This window comes from Thamnophis sirtalis, unplaced genomic scaffold (genome assembly GCF_051295495.1).
Source record: "Thamnophis sirtalis isolate CommonGarterSnake01/CBP01778 unplaced genomic scaffold, rThaSir2_p1.2 scaffold_14, whole genome shotgun sequence".
Lineage (NCBI taxonomy): Eukaryota > Metazoa > Chordata > Lepidosauria > Squamata > Natricidae > Thamnophis > Thamnophis sirtalis.
This window is the reverse complement of record NW_028261394.1, coordinates 24,675,836-24,694,175: the sequence shown is the minus strand read 5'-3', so window position 1 is coordinate 24,694,175 and position 18,340 is coordinate 24,675,836. Positions and strand designations below refer to the sequence as shown.

Genomic DNA, 18,340 nt, shown 5'->3' with positions numbered 1-18,340 from the left:
TATGATCTTTCTTGCCACAGTTGTTAAGTGAATCACTACAGTAACATGATTGTTAGGTGAAACTGGCTTCCCCATTGAATTGGCTTGTCAGAAAGTTGCAACGGGGGATCCTGTGACCCAAGGAAATTGCAACCGTCATAAATCTGAGTCATACATTCCAAAGCATATGAATTCTGATCATGTGACCCTGGGGATGCTACAACGGTCGTAAGTGTGAAAACGGTTCATAAGTCACTTTTTTCAGTGCCGTTGTTAACCTCAAACGGTCAGTAAATGAATGGTTGTAAGTCAAGGACTTCCTGGATCTCAGTCCCCTATCTCTTTATTTTTGGAGGTTAGTTGCCGCTAAAGCAGTGGTTCCCAAACTTGGCAACTTTAAGACTTGTGGACTTCTGGCTGGAGAATTCTGGGAGTTGAAGTCCACAAGTCTTAAAGTTGCCAAGTTTGGGAACCACTGAGCTAAAGCATTTTGGTTTAAATAGCCTTGTGAATGGATTTTTGTTTTTTGTTCTAATTGCTGCTGGTCTTGCAAATGGGCTTTTGCCTATGAAGGCAAAACGAGCTGCTCTCTAGTTCTCCACCTAGACTGGCAGGTGTGAAATGGAGAACCACATCCATGAATTCCCAAAAACTGGTCAGGCCACATTGCTATGCCAGAGGTTGTAGCCAGGTAAAAACCACAGCAGGAGGAAGGAAGGAAGGAAGCCCTGCATCTGGAAAACACTCTCATAGTTGGAGACTCTGCTCAGGAGAAGGAACTTTCTGGAATAATTGGATTCTTAGAGCAGAGGCATTGTGGGACTCAACCCCAGGCGAAGAGTCTCTCTCCCAAAGGGGTCTTTGGAGGGCAGGAGAGCTTTCTAGCCTTCTTGGCAAGGCTTCTTCCGTTCCCCATTCTTTTTCCAGACTGCTGGCTAAAATGGTGGACAACAGAAGAAATGAACTTTCTTAAACTGTATTCAGGTAATGGGTCTGCAGCTGTCCTTTGCCATTTAAATGCCAGAGGTCCCCCTAATTTTTATGGAAACTCAGATGTAGAATATCTTAGCAAAAGTAAATTCCATCCTCCTAAATTAGTTTGTAGAGATCTTTCAGTTCCCCTGTATGTTGATGACATAGTTATTCTCTCATGGTCATAGTGATGCAAAGGGCCTTAAAAAGGCTTTCTTCCATAGTGTGAAGAAAAAATATGGGCGGTAAATTACCAAATTGAAAATGATGGCCTTAGCAAGAGGTCTAAATTGAGTAGCTGGTTTAGTAAGCCTTTCAAGTGGTTTAGAGGGTTTGCCACAGCCATAGTTTTCTCAAGGTGGACACTATATTCCAGCTTCCTTAAAATTTGAGGCAATAACAATATGGTTCTCAGCTGCCCAAAGAATTAAGGATATATAGAAGCCCAAAATGATATACCGTATTTTTCATAGTATAAGACGCACCGGGGTATAAATGCACCAAGATTTTGAAGAGGCAAATTTTAAAAAAAGTTTTGGTACTCTGCAGACCTCCCAAAAACGGCCTGTTTTTCGCGAAAACGGGCCTGGTTTCCCCCCACAAAAAGGGCATGAATAGCGTTTAGGAGGCTTGTAGAGTGCTCCTGGCCGGGGGGGGGGCAAAAACAAGCAAAAAATGGCCCATTTTTCATGAAAATGGGCCCTTTTTGTTAAAAAAAAAAAAAAGCATGGATAGCCTTTAGGAGGCTTATAGAGTGCTCCTGGGGGCTGGGGTGGGGGGGAAATTGAGCAAAAAACAGCCTGTTTTTCTCTCATTTCTGTCCTTTCCGGCCCCCGGGAGCACTCTGCAAGGCTCCTAAGGGCTATGCGTGGCCATTTTGGTGAAGGGCCAGGCGTTTCGGGAGGGAAAAAATGCTGTATTCAGTGTATAAGATGCACCCAGATTTTCAGCCTCTTTTTTGGGGGGAAAAAGGTCCTTCTTATACTCCAAAAAATACGATAGCTATCCTTAGTAAGATGTGTAATTTGAAATGGCTGAGTAAATACAAGCATATTTTTCAAGTAGACAGCTATTTGAAGTTGCAACTGCCAAAACATCTTAGGGAGATATTTACACAAGTGAGATTCGAACAGCTTAGCACAATGGTCTGCCTTTGCGGAGCGGCAGAGGTGAAAGACCTGGCTCACATCCTATTTGATTGTTGCCTGTATAAGAGAGCGAGAGACAGGTACCTTGCTCTGTATCCTAAACAAATGACCCATCGGGATCCCCATATCAAAATAACTTGGCTTATGTGCCGCCAGAATCTGAAAATAACATTTAACACAGCATAGTATTTAAGCAAAATGGTTCAGTTGAGATTGGCATGTGTGGGACTGATTGGGATAGATTGTAGGGATGACACCGAAATATAATTTTATTATATTTTATGTAGCTATATATTAAATTATTGTATTTTATTCCAATTCCATTTTAAATTGTTTTTACCAGATTTTAGTAATAATTTGTGTTTGGAACTCTGCACTTTGATATGGTCAAAGGGCTAATCAAAGAAGTAAAGTTGTTTTTAAAAAACCACCTAAAACTAAAGTAATATGGTTCTCAGGGTCTTATAACAACCTAACTGGCATAGAGGGTGTTCTCCTTTTCTGCCATCAATTATTCAAGTTCCTAGAAGTATCTCCAACAAAGTTTTAGGATTATAGTAGAAGAGTATCTGTAGCTCAGGGCTGACCTGTGGTCCTCACTGAGGGGGGGGGGGGCTGGATGGCAGACTTAACATCACTGCTGCTGAATCTGGGAGGTTTGCTTCTGTTTATATTACAGCAGCTTGCCCTATCAGTGTTGGGGCGGGTCCTCCTTGGTGGTTCCCTAGTTAGGGTGTTGTTTTCTGCTTGATGATGGTTTGCTTATCTGGATATTATCTGCTGGTCTTTTTGTTTCCTTCGTAGCTTTTTTTATTGCCTCTTTTGAAGGAGTGTAAATATAGTCTTTCTATCTTTGTAGAGGACTGGTTTGTCTCAATGCCATGCTTTCTGCTTCCCACTTTTCGGGATTTAACTTAGTCTAGGATGATTACAGTTTCCCAGTTGAAACTATGGTTTATTTTTTCTATGTGTGGTGAGATAAAATAGGTACAATAGAGAAAATCCTGCCCCCCAACACTAACAGGGCAAGCTACTGTATGTAAATAGGGAGCCAATCCCACCTCACTCCCACTGATGACATTACCTAGGCAGGTAGGTAAAATGTCTCTAAGCAAACAACCAAGTTAAAATTACAGTTTTAGGAACCACAAGACACCAGGAATGCCATTTCCAACTACCAGTTGAAATTAATTTTTAGCCTGGTGGTTGATCAATAACTTTCAGTCAACCGGTGTCAGAGAAAAATGTGCTGCCAGTGTTTTCTCTAGTGAGGAAATGCAGAAAATGAGACATGTTGAAGCAAAACAAATATTGGGGGTGGGTAGATGGGTGGATTCGTGATGTGGGATGGCGGTGAGTGATTGGCGTGGCACCAAAGTAAATGTAAATCTTTAAGGTATACTAGACCAACTGATGACTGCCAATCCTTAACAAATTGTGGACATCCAGACCATATGCCCAAGTTAGTTTGGATGCACTGCCAGGTAGTTCATAGAATCATAAAAGTTGAAAGGGGCCTAAGAGGTCATGTAATCCAACCCACCACATACTACAGGATATGATACACCATCCATAATGGGTGACTCCGCAGCCTCCACTTTATTTTCTGAAAATGAAATTTTAATTAGAACTATGACAATTGGTTTGGCGTGAGGTATCTTCAATGCGAGATGAATACCCAGTGATACGTGTCTGTCCGTAGCTCTCCGAGGGAAGCTCTTGAGGTTCTTTCCCAACATCTGGTGGTTGGGAGTCTGGCTAGGGAAGAAGAAGAGATCGATGCTCAAACTGGCCAGGACTAAGGGATTAGGAGCTTCAGGTTTCCCACATCTGGGAGCTGAAGGGTTTCTGTCTTTAGATGGGGTGGCTCTCCTTCATTCAGATGTGGTGCACGATCTGAGGTTTTTCCTGGGCTTGTCACTTCTGCTGGAACTGCAGGGAACAGTATTTGCCTGGGGTGCCTTAGGACCTTGTTTACCAGTTGCTTCCATTCCTGGAGGCCCCCTGCATTGTCACACATGCCTCGGACACCTCCTGATGGGATTGTTGCAAAAGATGGGGACACATGGAAACATGGAAAATTATCTGGAAGCTTCAGTTGGTCCAGAATGCAGCAGTGTAGGAAGTTAGGAGAGCTTCTCATTATGGCCCCTCTATGTGGCAAGTTGCAGTGGCTTCTGTAATAAAACTTGCACGGAACACTTTTATAATGAAACACAAATAAACTTTAATCCCCAGAAAATACATTTAAAAAATTTAGAACTAGGAAAGAGAGAAAAGAGAATTGGAGGATGATTCAGCCCCCTTCATGAGAAGTTTGAGTTCCATCTGCTTAGCCAAACGTTGGATGAAATTGTTTGAATTGGTTTTTTGTTGATGTGTATACAGAATGGAATTCTGTGGGGGATTTTCTTCACAATCACCCATGTAAAGTAGACCCATCTCATTTTGTATATGAGAAAACCGGTTAGTCTCCTCAGCCTCCCCTCCTTCACTTTGTCTACAAGCAAGCTCTTGCCTGCTCTAAGCTTCCATATGGGTGTAGATCCTAAACAAGTCCCTACAAGCCACCTCCACTTAAGGGCATGGTAGAGCAGGGGGACGGGACAGGACCGGACTTTTTAAGTCTGAGTAAGAGAGGGCCTGAGCAGCCTCCCCCCTCCCTCCCCCAACTCTAAAAATATTCTTCAATGTAGTCCAAATTCCAGTAGCTCCTCTGATTCTTGGCAGGAGAAGGCAGAGCAGATGATAACAACAGAGAGAACAGGGGTGGGGGCGGGGGATTGGAAATTATTGGATATAAAATGAAAGCTTCAGTGTCATTTCAGAAAAAATATAAAATATTAACTCTCAGTTCCCTCCCTCCCTCCTTTCTGCAGGGTGGGCTAGAGATGTTGGGTTGAAAGGGTCCCTGACTTTTTCCAAAAGGAATCGTGGCTGGGAAGAACAATTCAGTGGAGGGTTAGGAACAGGGCATGGATGAGTTGGAAAAAGAAGCATAGGGCATCTTGGCAACTTTGGGGATCAAGTGATCCCCACATGTTATATAAGTGCCATAATTGGGACTGGAATTTCCATGGCTAAGCAATGCAGCCATAAAGTGTGACCGTGCATAATCCTGGCACTCTCTGTTGCCATCACTAGCCAAGAATTATACATGGGTTAGCAAATACTTCTCTCCCCCCCCCCCTCCAACACAAGCAACCTTGGTAAGATAAGAGGCTGCTTTCTCTTCAACTGGCCTCTCTTCTGCCTCCTCCCCCATCTCCCCCTTTTGACCCCCCTCAAAATGCCTGCCTTGCAGACCAGAACACGCAGCTTGGGAGCTGCAAGAAGCACAGAGCTGCCGTCGCAGGAAGCACCAGCACCGTAACAGGAAACCATAGCAGTGTGAAGCCACTGCCCTTTGGGGGGCCATTTTCTCTAGAGGGCACTTCAATCCCACCCCTCACCTCCATGTCCTTTAGGGCAGTGGTCTCCAACCTTGGCAACTTTAAGACCTGTGGACTTCAAGGTTGGAGACCACTGCTTTAGGGCCCCTGGACTCCACAACCTGGGGAACCAAAGTATTTCATAAAGGGCCCCATGGGTGGTCGCAGAGAGGATCAAGGATCATGGAGTCCAGGGGCCCTAGTGGGGGTGAGGGTGGGATTGAAGTGCTGCTGAAGTCATAGATACAGATGGACTTCCAAAGACCTCCATTTTGATTATAAGGCTTTGGACATAATCACTTTGTTCAGCACCGCTGTAACATCAAACTGTTAGTCGTAACTCAAGGACTACAAAAAGTCCCATTCCCCAGGGAAGTAGAAGGAATAGACTTGGAGCAGACCCTGCTGGAGAGGGAGGGGTGGGTGGGAACTGATCAAAACTGAGGATAACTTTGAAAGCAAGGCAATGCTGTAGCCCTGTGGTTCTCTTACGGCTTCTTCTCCTTCAGCTCCGGGGGTGGGGGGTGGGGGTGTAGGTCTTATGATGACTTCAGCCCAAAGTCATAAGATTTATTGTCACGAGGTATGTTTTTTTTTACTTCTCCCTACCCACAGATGGCTGCATGTCCTAGGAAGATCCTCTGCAAGTAGAAACTTGCTAGTTTGACTTCTAGACTGTTCCTTTATAGTAACCTTCCCCAGCTTAGTGTCTCTTCTCAAGCAACATTGATTGCAGGACGTCAGCATTGAAAACAAGAATCTTCCAATGACCTCTACATAGAACACCTTATATTCATAAAATACTTTGCATTATTTCCCCAATTAGGTAAACAGATTAGTCAAACTGCTGGACATTTATAGGATAAAATTTGGTTACATTTAAGGAACTGTAATAAGTTGAATCTCAAAGTTTTAGGTAATCCTGGTCAGAGTGATCAGGATATTTAATTAGGTGTGGAATTAGCAGCTCATGGCAAGTCCCAATATATAATGGTCAGTAAATTTGATTTCCCTGAGCTAAGGAAAAACTCAGAAGGTCCCATTTTTTGTGTATTGCCTTGATCCAAGAGAAAATAAATTTGTCAAAAAGTGGGGTTAGACATGCCAGGGAGAAAAGTAGTTTCCTCCAATGGGTGAAAATATATATCCAGGCAATGGATTCAGTCTTGCTAATAGAAGCTGATCTTTGACATAGGATCATGTTTGAGACATAATATGAAACTTGAAATAAAATCTTGAGGAACTTAGTCCAAAGGGGAAAAGAATGATTGGCACCTATCTGGGCCCCAGACAGTAATTGCAGCCAGACTTGGGGACTGAATGCATTAAAAGTGCAGCAGGAACATTGAGTATAAAAGAATGTTTCAAGAACTGTATCAGGTTTTGGGGCTTTTTGAATGACATGTTTCATATGCAGCCTACATTTGGTTGTGGCTTGAAATACAGTGCTAAGATATTTGGATGACGTGATCTGCTCAGTTGGAGTATTTGATTCCTGGGTGTGTTTAAGGTATTTTGTGAACATCAGCAGTTCATTTTACTGTGCAGTACTTAATTTCTAGGGCTTCTGCATTGCAATCTTCATTCAGGGCTCAGAATGCTCCATCCTGGTTTCCCAGGTTGGGAGAATAGTGTGAATGGAATAAAGAATTAATATAACCCTTAAATAATGAATGTGTCCCTACTAAACTCTGTCAACAGGGATTTTCTTGGAATTGTGATTCTGAGAGTAGTTGCATCTGATTTTTGGGGTTGAGTTGTCATAGAATATGTAGATAGGTGAATAACAGAATGTTAACAGAGTTGGAGGGAACCTTGTAGGTCATCTAATACAACCTGCCCTCCTGCCCAAGCAGGAGACCCTATACCATTAATGACAGATGGCAGTTCAGTCTCTTATTAAAAGCTTCCAGTGATGAAGCTCCCACAACTTCTGAAGGCAACTTCCATTCCATCGGTTGATTGCTCTCGCTGTCAGGAAATTTCTCCTTATTTCTAGGTTGAAAATCTCCTTGAACAGTTTCCATCTATGATTTCTTATCTGGCCTTCGGGTGCTTTGGAAAATAGCTTGATCCCTTCCTCTCTGTGGCAGCCTTCAAATATTGGAAGATGCTATCCTGTCTCCCCTGGTCCTTCTTTTCTCTAGACTAGGCATGCCCAGTTCCTGTAACCATTCTTCATATGTTTTACTCTCCAGTCCCCTAGTCATCCTGGTTGCTCTTCTCGCACTCTTTCTAGAGTCTCAACATCTTTTTTATAGTGTGGTGACCAAAACTGGATGTGATACTCTATGTGTGGTCTTACTAAGGCTTTATAGAGTGGTATTAATACCTCGTGTGCTCTTCTGTCTATGTTGGGATTTTGGAATTTATGTCAAAGATTAGAGTGGAAGTTTAGGTCATGGGCCACTGTAAAATCTGTGAATGCTGCATATAACTTCACAGCTATATTTTGAAGAGTATTTCTCTACCACATGTTGCAGAATAAGTGATCAAAAATAGAGCAACAGTTTTAAATCCAGTTTGTTCCTTGACTAATTATCTATGTCTAACCAGTCCTAAAACTTTAGGGATAGGATTCTGACATATATTTTGCTGGTAGTGCTCAGTAGACTGATGATGGGACATGGTCAGTTGGAAGATTCTGATTACCTTCCTTGCAAATAGGAACTGTTAAGGCAAGACCTGAGTCTTTGGGAATCATCATGGTATATGATAGATAGGTAGATAGATGTAAACAGAAAGGCTAATACCAGAGTCCACCAGTTGAAATTATTTTAAAGAACCTCAGCTATAATAAAATCTGTGCCTGGCAATTTGCCTGGGCTGAATTCTTTGAGTCCTGTGCAACTTCAGCCCACCGAGCATAAGTGAACCATCAATTTAATTGAATTCTGTGTCAAATGGAAATCATCTATCGTGTATAGGATTCGAAAACAGTTCTCCCACTTGACACTGGTACCATATTAATTAGGGAGCTCAGGATGGTTTAATGCAGGGGTGTCAAACTCTATTTCATTGAGGGCTGCATCAGGGTTTTGTTTGACCGGAGGGGGGGTACTTGACATCACTCATGTTGGGGTGCCTGTGGTGGCCTGCCAGCGAAAACGGACTCCAAGCTCCATTTTGGGCTGTGACTGCCTCCTGCAACCCTCTGCCAGCAAAAACAGAGCTCGGGAAGCCGCCTGCGGGCTTCCCGAGCTCCATTTTGCTGGCAGAGGCACCACGGGTCAGTCCATTGTTTCCAGGGCAGCCCCAGGGGCCAGATCTAAGCACCCCACAGACTGGATCCGGCCTTCGGGCCTTGAGTTTGACACCCCTGCTCTAAAGCACTGTGGTAGTACAAGCATTTGGAAGTTGATGAACATCTTGGCCGAGTCCCAGAAAGCTACAAGATCAAATTGTTTTCATTAACTTCTAAGTAAACTTAAACTTCCTGAATGACATAAATTTATATGATTGCATTATATTATATATATATGGCACTTTTCCCCTTCTGTTATGTGAAAAATTGTTTTTATACCCAAAACTGTAGTTTGAGTGGAAATTCCTGAATCCCTCTGTTCCTCTCCATTGTATTGTTACCAATCCCCTTTTGTTAATATCCCCAAAATATTAAAGGTCTGACAGTGTAATATTTTTAACAGGGAGAAGATTACGGGGGAAAGCCTTCTACAATGTTAATGGAAAGGTCTACTGTGAAGAAGACTTCCTAGTAAGTAAGATTTTAGGCATCTGAGTCTTGTAGGAAATTAACGTGTGTACAAAGCTCACAGGCAGCTTTATATGTTAAATGAGGCTCCATTTCATTTGTGTGAATTGCAAAATCAAAGACAAATTGTGTATAATTGGTTAAATCCTTAGGAAGTTGGGTACTAAGGGTAGCAATAAATTATTATTTTTTCAAGTTACCTTGATTATGCACCTCTGAGGAGCAACTGTAGGGCTTAAGTTCCAGAGAGGTGCTGGTAAAATTCAGTATACTAGCCTTATAACTATCACTGTGTGAATTTGTGCACAGATTTCTCCTTATTTTAAGTATAAATTATAGAACCATTTTTGACAAATTGGAGATAGAAAGGAATCTTAGATAGCATTCACAAGATTTTAGGCTGGTTTTCCATCATAATCCTGTTTATTTGCATAATTATATTGCATTTGTGAACTAATTATAGGATGAACACAATTTTCCCTCCTCAGCCTTTTCCGTCTTGTTACTAAAGGTAGTTGGCTGGATGGTAGCTTCCTATGTGTGGCGGTGTGTAAAAGTCAAGATAGCCATGCCCCATATGATAGGACCTTGTTTCTTTTCACATGGGTCACAGAGTTTTGGCTGCAGAGAACATAAAATGGTCATGGCCACCATCCTCACATTTTCAATCACCCCTGCATGCTGATACTTTCCTGTTGTGTGCACAATCTGCACTATAATCTCATTACTAAAATGAGGAACCCTTTTAAACTGGCTCTTGTAGAGCTCTAAACGGCTGGCTGAGTTAGCCATGAAAGCCAACTGGGGGACTTTGGGCCATTCACCTGGAGATGGTAGATTTGTCCCACTTTAGTCATGAAAGCCAGCTGGGTGACTTGGGCCAATCACTAGGAGATTGTGAGTTCTTGTCCTGCCTTAGGCATGAAAGGTGGCTGGGTGACTTTGGGTTAGTCTCTCTCACTCAGTCCAGCCATCTCACAAGGTGGTGGTTGTGGGGAAAATACGAGAAGGAAGGTGTGTTGGATATCTTTGCTGTCTTGAGTTATTTGTAAAAAAGGAAAGGGGGAATGCAAATAAGTAAGCATTTTGACTATCTTGGAGCAAGAGATAAATATTAACAGTGAACTAATGGAAGATCAATTATTTGGTAAATCCTGAAATCCTTTGATCAAATGTTGGGAGTAACAATAACAGGCACAAATATGCCATAGAATTAATCATAAGATTGTGGGGCTTACCCAATTGATAGACCAACTCCCTAGATTGGGCATTTTAGGCTGAAGAACCTTCATGGAAGGCAGCTATTTGGGGACAGGCAAATAAATGGCCATTTCATGGAGGTAGCAATTAGGTTGCGTTACCCGCTTAAAATAATCCTGAATTAGGAGATGATGTAGGTCCAACAAATCTAATTCTCTGCTCCATGTAGAAATCTAAATTTAAACATATATGCATGTCATGTAACATACAATCATAATCTGTCTTCTTGTAACATAAATCTATAATTTTGGTTTTTTTTTATGATGACATCTTTTTAGGTATTTGAAGAATGCTATTCTGTCTCTTCCCAGTTTCCTATTTTCAGGACTTCTCAGCTCTGTAACATGTCCTCAGAGGATTTGATTTGATATCCTACAATTGTCTTACTTGTTTTTCTCTGAACCTTTTCTACATTGTTTGAAACAGTTTGGTCACTTAAACTGATCATAATACTCAAAGAATGCTTAGATAAAGGTTAGAATAAAATGCAGCTAGTCCTTGCTTAGCGACCACATTTGGTACTGGCAATCTACAGTATTGCTAAGCTATGCAGTCACTAAGTGAAACATCAATGACTTTGACAGATTTACCTCACTTCCCATGTAGTTGTTAAGCATGTCATCGCAGGTTGTTAAGTGAGACATCAAGTGACTGCGATTTGCAATTTCACTGCCCATTCCTCTGTTGACTCTGCATATGGTGACTATGTGACTGTGGGATGCTATGACAATTATAAACAGTCATAAAGTTACTTCTTCAGTATTGTCACATCTTTGAATTGTCACTAAACAGGACAGTTGTAAACAAGATTTACGTGTAGAACTTTTACTTCCATTGATACAGCCAAAATTGGATTTATCTTGTTTGTGATCAATTCAAATCAAATGGCCCCATGGACAATTTCTAAAATTTCAGCTATGGAATTTAGTGGACTCTTGGAATGGTCTCTTCGAACCCACCATTATTCTAGCCTCTCTTCTTGTCCTTCTCTTAATAATACTAGTCTAGTAGAACAGTGATCTCCAACCTTGGCAACTTTAAGACCTGTGGACTTCAACTCCCAGAGTTGGAGACCACTGTAGTAGAATACAAATGTTGAATTAAAGATAAACGAATTAAAGCCATCTTAGAGAATAGATTATAAAGTAATACATATCTATGGAGATTCTCAGTCGTCCAGGTCATGGTTGTCCCAAAGGTGCTTTTTCAAGACGCAACTGGACTTTCTGGTTTTTCTTTGAAGACGTTTCACTTCTCATCCAAGAATGAGAAGCTAAATGTCTTCAAAGAAAAATCAGAAAGTCCAGTTACCTCTTGCAAAAGCACCTTTGGGATAATATAATACAGTTCACAAACCAGTAGCGTTTTGGCTATGAAAATTTAAGATTGATGGGTCAAATTGTGCTCCCACCCTTGCCCTCAACATATTTGTATTCCTTGTAGTATGCTTGAGATGTGAAGATAGACAAGCAATCTTATTTTAAATTTTGGAAAATAACGTAAATTCTAGCTGGGAAGGTCCTGAAATATCAATTAAACTGTTCAAATATTCTTGTTGTCTGAGTTGACACAATCTCCTCAACCCCTATCCTACATTAACACACACACACCCCAAAAAACCCTCATGTTTTCATACAGGCAAACTATTATGGCTGCAGGGCATGGCCTGATTCACACAATCTCTTAAGACAGTTACAGACCTTTAGCAGATTAGCACAGTGTAGTCTAGGATTCTGTGTAAATCCAGCCACTGAGGTTTTAAGAGATAAAAGGAAAGAAAACATACTTCAAAATGAACACAAGAACCCATCTATTTCCAAGATGTGTAACCAACATACTATTTTGTCACGATCTAGATCCAAATTCCAGTAGGAATGAGAAAGTAGTAGGACATCTTGGGCTGTCGGGATGATGTTGAAAGATAGAAGAGCGGCAAGTTCTCTCATGGAATTTGCAGCAGAGCTTCTAGAAGATGTTAGAAAATTAGAAGGTTGTCTGGTGGCCAAAGAGTTGGGAACTGCCAAGCCCATCTCCATGGACTGAATGCTTTGAATGGAGAGTAAGGCCTTAATGATTCACACTGGTTGGTCAGCTGGCCTCCTGTGGAGGAACTCCTGAGAGAATAGGCTTCAGAGATCAGTGTGTGTGTGTGTGTGTGTGCGTACACGTACCCCAAAGTATGTGGCGATGATCAGGCCCTACAGTTTCCACAGGACGACACTTTATGTTGGGAGGGAGCTCAGCTTAGAATTCTTGCAATAAGAACTTGGTACAAAAAATGGAGGACTCACCCGAGTGGCTCCCAATGCCTGGGTCTGAAATTAAGTCCCTTATCAGCAATTTATAAAAAAAAAATATTTAACTTAACAATGTGGTATCATCGTATGCCACCTTTATAGAACTTAAGGCAGCTTTTGGTCCTTTATTCAAATAATGGGAGAAGCTGGAAGTCTCATCAATCCATCAATGAATTGTAAGCTGCTCAATTTAATTCACATCCATATACTTTTTAAGGTCAGGTGCAGTATGCAAGAGGTCACTCAAAGCCAGTTACAGCACAAAGTGGGGGAGACAGGAATTTATCACCACCACTGCTTTTTCCCCTTCAATGTTTATGTCAACAGCATGGTGAGATGTCTACATGGGCCAAAGTTCCATCCCTTAAACCCGAGGATGGCAGCATCGCCCTTCTACTCTATAGTGATGAAGCTGTAGTTCCCTTCAGACATTAATAGGCCTCAAAAAAGCTCTTGAGAACTTTGGTCCAATTTTGCAACTATGATAATCTGGAAATGAACTTACCAGAAAATCAAGATTGTAGCTTTTATCAAAAGGCCGAAGCTTATTTATGGCACATTAATGGTTATAAAATAAAACAAATGATTAGCTTTTGTGTATTTAGGAGTTGTCATGCCTGCCACTGGCCCATTGCAAATATGCTGCTGTTACTGGACCAAGAACTGCCGATAATACCCTTCTCTGGTCCAAGGGAGCAAATTGGGTTCCAGACACACTTCAACTCTTTTTAGGCTAAGCCACTAGCTCAGCTCCTTTATGGGACACTAGTTAGATAATTGCCCCCCCCCCCAGCTTCTTAAGAGGGCGCCTTAAGAAAAAAAGAGATCATGGGGGCAACAGGGGAAGAAGTCCTTTTGTGTTGTGTTGCACAGTTGTGGGCCTAATCTGAATTCTGATTTTGCAAAGAATCCTGGAGTAAAGCTGAAACACGGTTTTACCAGCCACAACTCTTGCCATTGGGGCTGCATTCAGCTAGGACGATCCTTTCGCCTGCCTTTTACTCACATAAATATTCCCAGCCAGATATTCTTCCTCCCTTTCAATGATAAGTTGCAGCATTCTTAAAGCTGAAGAAAATAGGCCCTGCTATTTTTAGTTGGGAACAATCTGCTCTCCCTGCTGGCCTTTGAATACCATGTTAGAAAAGGGAAAAATAAATCATTGTTGACCTGGCAAAAGATTTAGGAGAAAAATTTCCATAACTTTAGAACAGTTTGGTCCATCCTGGGAAGGTGACATGAGTTGTGCAGGACCAGAGGAGATTTTCTGGTTTTTATACCAGTAGGTTGCCAATATGGATTATGCAGTCATTTTTAAATGTGACATTTGGAAAACAAAATATTACCTCCAAGCAGAGTCCCTGCACTGGCAGGCACAAGGCCTTCTATTAAGGTACTTCTCTTCCTCAGTTCTTCGGTTTCACATTGACAACCATCCTGGGGGTGTTCCCTATGCCAACGGGTTGCTTTTGATGCCCTTTGTCACTCTCTTTTTGACTTCCTATCCTGTCCCATCTGAGGGCATTCCTAGGGGACAAATGCAAACAAAATTGATAGGAGAAATGGACTCAAATGCTTTCCACCAATGAAGTGCTTCAATTATGTACAGCTATTGTGGATAACAAATTCCCTGAACAGACCTACGTGGCAAGTCATTCTCTCGACCTATCCATCTAGTATAGGGGTGGGGAACTATGGCCCTTTTATGACTTGTGGACCTCAACTCCCAGAATTTCTGAGCCAGCCATGCCTATAAGTCATCAAAGGGCCACCTCTGATCTAGTATGAAGAAGAATCGAAGCTCTTTCAAGCAACCCTGGTTCGACAGTGATAGTTGCCACACAACAAGAAACCCTTGCCTGTTTCAAGGATTCTCTCTCCTACTCAACTCTCGACCTGCTGCTGCTTAAGAGGAAGTATAAACAGATAATTACAGCTAAAGAAGAGAGTGGGCCTGATACAGTTTGGAACCAATTAATCTGCTACTCATCCCAAGAATTCAGCTCTACTCTGGAAATGTATGTAGCTCTTTGATCCGCTTCCCTTACTCATGTATTCTCACCCTGTGTTCCCACTGAAGTTTCAGGTGGCTGTTCACACAGGAGGAACGGCCACACCCAAAAGAGAAATTAGAATATGAGGCCCACCTCCTGCCCCCCTGGGTCAAGCTCTGAAATTACCAAAATGAGTGAACACCTGAAACCAAACAAAGTTCCCAGACCCAATTTTATTTCAGCAGAGATGATGTAAAATAATCTAGATTGGCAGGTACCTGTGCCGGCTTCTTTATTCACCTGTATCGATAATCATGCCGAGGTTCCTGACGATTATGGCCTAACTTTGGTGATCCCAATTTATAGAAAAGGAGGCAGAGAGAGACCTTAGTGCTTTCTCTGTGCTATCCGTTACTTCCTTGATATCTTCTCTCATATGTGAACCAATTGTTTCCTTGGCCTTTTTCTTGTTTTTTATGTGTTGAAAGAAACTTTCTTTTATTATTTATGACATTTGTTGTTTCCTATCTGACTCTACTTCGCATTTTAAAAAATTCTTCTGGCCAATTTCTGCCAGATTTTTCAGATAGTGATGATCATTATCCTGTGCTTCTGCTTTCTTCTGATTTGATAATCATATTTTCCCACCCCTCATCTAACTTATACATAAGAGCCAAGGTGGCGCAGTGGTTAAAAGCAGCACTGCAGGCTACTGCTAGATCAGCAGGTCAGCGGTTCAAATCTCACCGGCTCAGGGTTGACTCAGCCTTCCATCCTTCCGAGGTGGGTAAAATGAGGACCCAGATTGTTGGGGGCAATATGCTGACTCTCTGTAAACCGCTTAGAGAGGCCTGAAAGGCCTATGAAGCGGTATATAAGTCTACTGCTATTGCTATTGCTATTGCTATTATTTATAAATATCTTGAACAAAATAGGGCCTAGAACAGAGTCCTGGGGTAAGCACTTGGCACACCCATCCAGATCACTCATTCCCTTTTTGCACAATTATTCAACCATTGAATCCATCCTTTGGTAACATAGTCCAGCCCACATTTTGCAGCCTTCTGTACTGGAATCTCACCCAGAAGACTTTGTCAGATGTTTTGCTCACGTCAAGGTACATTATACATACCACATTCCTGTAGTCAGCTAAACAGGTCACTCTTACAAAAAAAAGAGATGAGGATGGCTTGCCATGATTTATTTTTGATAAACCCATGTTGTGTCCTGCCAAGTAATGCATTCTTTTCTAAATGCTCCCAAATGAAGTACTGAATAATCAGTTTATATCAACTGACTGGTCTGAAGTTACTCTAGTTCTCTTTTTCCCCAATTTTTTTCAAGACAGGAACAACCTTTGTTGTTCTCCAATCTTCTTGATCTGACTTTAAAGACTTCAGTGCATTAATTTAAGGTCAGGGACTCCTAATCATCTCTTTATTTACCTTGGGTTTTCATTCCCTTTTGCCAGGTGATAGTTTCCCTTTGGAGACAAGATTAAAGCATAGTAATTGCTGAGAGGTCTTCTCTCTTCCCATCACCTGTCATTTCCCTTCCAACATTTGCATCATTGAGTTTCACTTGCAAGCATACACTTTTTTATGTTTTCTCATACTCCTTCTGCAGATATAAGTTATGTGCAGCTACTCCTCCTTGGTGGTTACACTCGTTTTCTGTCCCTTGAACTTGGATAAAAACTCCCTCCACCCAGAATGGCTTCTAAAGCTCCCTTGTTCTTCATTGGTGTGGGGTACAATTGTGTATCACAAACATATTTTAAGAACTCTCCAGCCCTCCTAGGTTCCCTTAAATATGAGGATTTCAATACATGGTATTCCCTCTGTTATAAGGTTGCTTAAATTTCCTTCTTGAACCTGGTGGGTGTATACAATTGTGTAGCAGGTTTTCTTTCTGTTGCATCCCAAGAAGATGTAAGTTGCTTTCTGTCAAGGTCCCCACAGCTTTTGCCTCTTCAATCATGCTTGAATGAAAATTGTGAGGGTTTTGTTTGCCATCTTGGCTGAGTTGGTTCTCCAAGAGTTGTCCAGGTGATTTGACCTAGTAGAGTGTTATCTAGACCTTCTGCCTGTCTTGATTAATACCACATCCCCACAACAGTATTTTTGTTCCTTCCATTTCCATGCGTTCTTGCAGGAATCTTATGTTCAGATTCCTGCATCTCGGAACACATGTTCCCTTTTTTCACATGAAATTTAATTCCTTCATTCAGGCTATTTTTGTCCTTTCTCTTCCCTACACATGCACACAGCCATATTTTGGCTACATTCGCCTAACATGCCAGGTATATATTTTTAACACCCAATCCTTGCATTTCATCCATGAGTTTCATCTTAGAGCCATGATGGCAAAGCTGTGGCACATGTGCCGGAAGTGGCACACAGAGCCACCTCTCTGGGCACACAAGCTGTCTCCCGTTGCTCTTCCGGGTTCCGTTGCGCTGACCAGCTGGTCTTCACTTATACGGGAGCACTGGAAACTAGAAGAGCAGCCGCCGGGTGCACATTTGCGCACCGGGAAAGATGATCTTCCAGTTTCTGGCGCGCACATGTACACCAGGCACCTGGTCTTTTGGTTTCTGGCGCACAGACACGCACAAAGACCAGCTTCAAAGACCGCATGCACACCAGGCGGTCACTCTTCTGGTTTCTGGCATGTGCGCCCGCACTCCTGTTTTCAGCCCTCGGTGCCAAAAAGATTCACCAACACTGTCTTAGAGCAGGGTTGTCCAAACTTGGGAACTTTAAGACTTGTGGACTTCAACTTCTAGAATTCTGGGAATTCTGGAAATTGCAGTCCACAAGTCTTAAAGTTCCCAAGTTTGAAGACCTCTGTCTTAGAGGATTCAGTCACACTGACTAAGTCACTCTTTCTGCTTGCTCCTCACATTTGCCAGTTGCACCCAGGAATTCCTGGGTCATGTAAGATGATCTATTTCCATCCTGTATTGATGTGCCTATTAATAACTGCCTCCATATTAGATCTATTTGTTTTTAATTTTGAGATAAAAATACTTTTATTAGCTTATTGCACTTAACCTATGTATCTTCTTCTATGATGCCCTTGTCATTCTTTCATGCCATGTCTTCCGGCTTGGTGAGACTATGGCACAACAGAACATTAACCAAAGTGAGGACAACATTGATGAGGAACTATTTTTGAAAGCAATATCAGAAAAATCACCCAGATAAATGGGCAATTTAACATCTTGCATATTTAGTTTTTAAAATGTAAATTACTTGCAATTTCTAATTTAAATGAAGCTGATATTATGGATACGTCTTGATAGAATTGAGGATGGAGGAGAGTTTTACTATCATCATTTGATTCTATTATGTCTAAATAACCATTTGGAAAAGATCACAGAGATCCAACAATTACACTCTCGGTTGTGACAAAGTAGAGGTGTTGGTTTCCTTTTGTCTGCAGTGGCAAACTGAAATTTGTGCTCATGAAATTGAAAAAGATGGTTAGGTGCAAAACAAGATTCACATTTGCCGTTTTCACCATTGCTTGGAGTTTTGCCCAT

At 41.8% G+C, this 18,340-nt stretch overlaps 1 protein-coding gene across 1 annotated transcript in view; it reads left to right on the top strand.

Moving 5' to 3' along the window:
* The window catches only part of WTIP (WT1 interacting protein), a 52,537-nt gene that overhangs the window by 22,111 nt on the left and 12,086 nt on the right, over positions 1-18,340 (top strand). Inside the window, exon 3 of the mRNA XM_087729109.1 lies at positions 9,178-9,245. Coding sequence (XP_087585235.1) covers positions 9,178-9,245 — 68 coding nt within the window. The remainder of the gene's footprint in view (positions 1-9,177; positions 9,246-18,340) is intronic.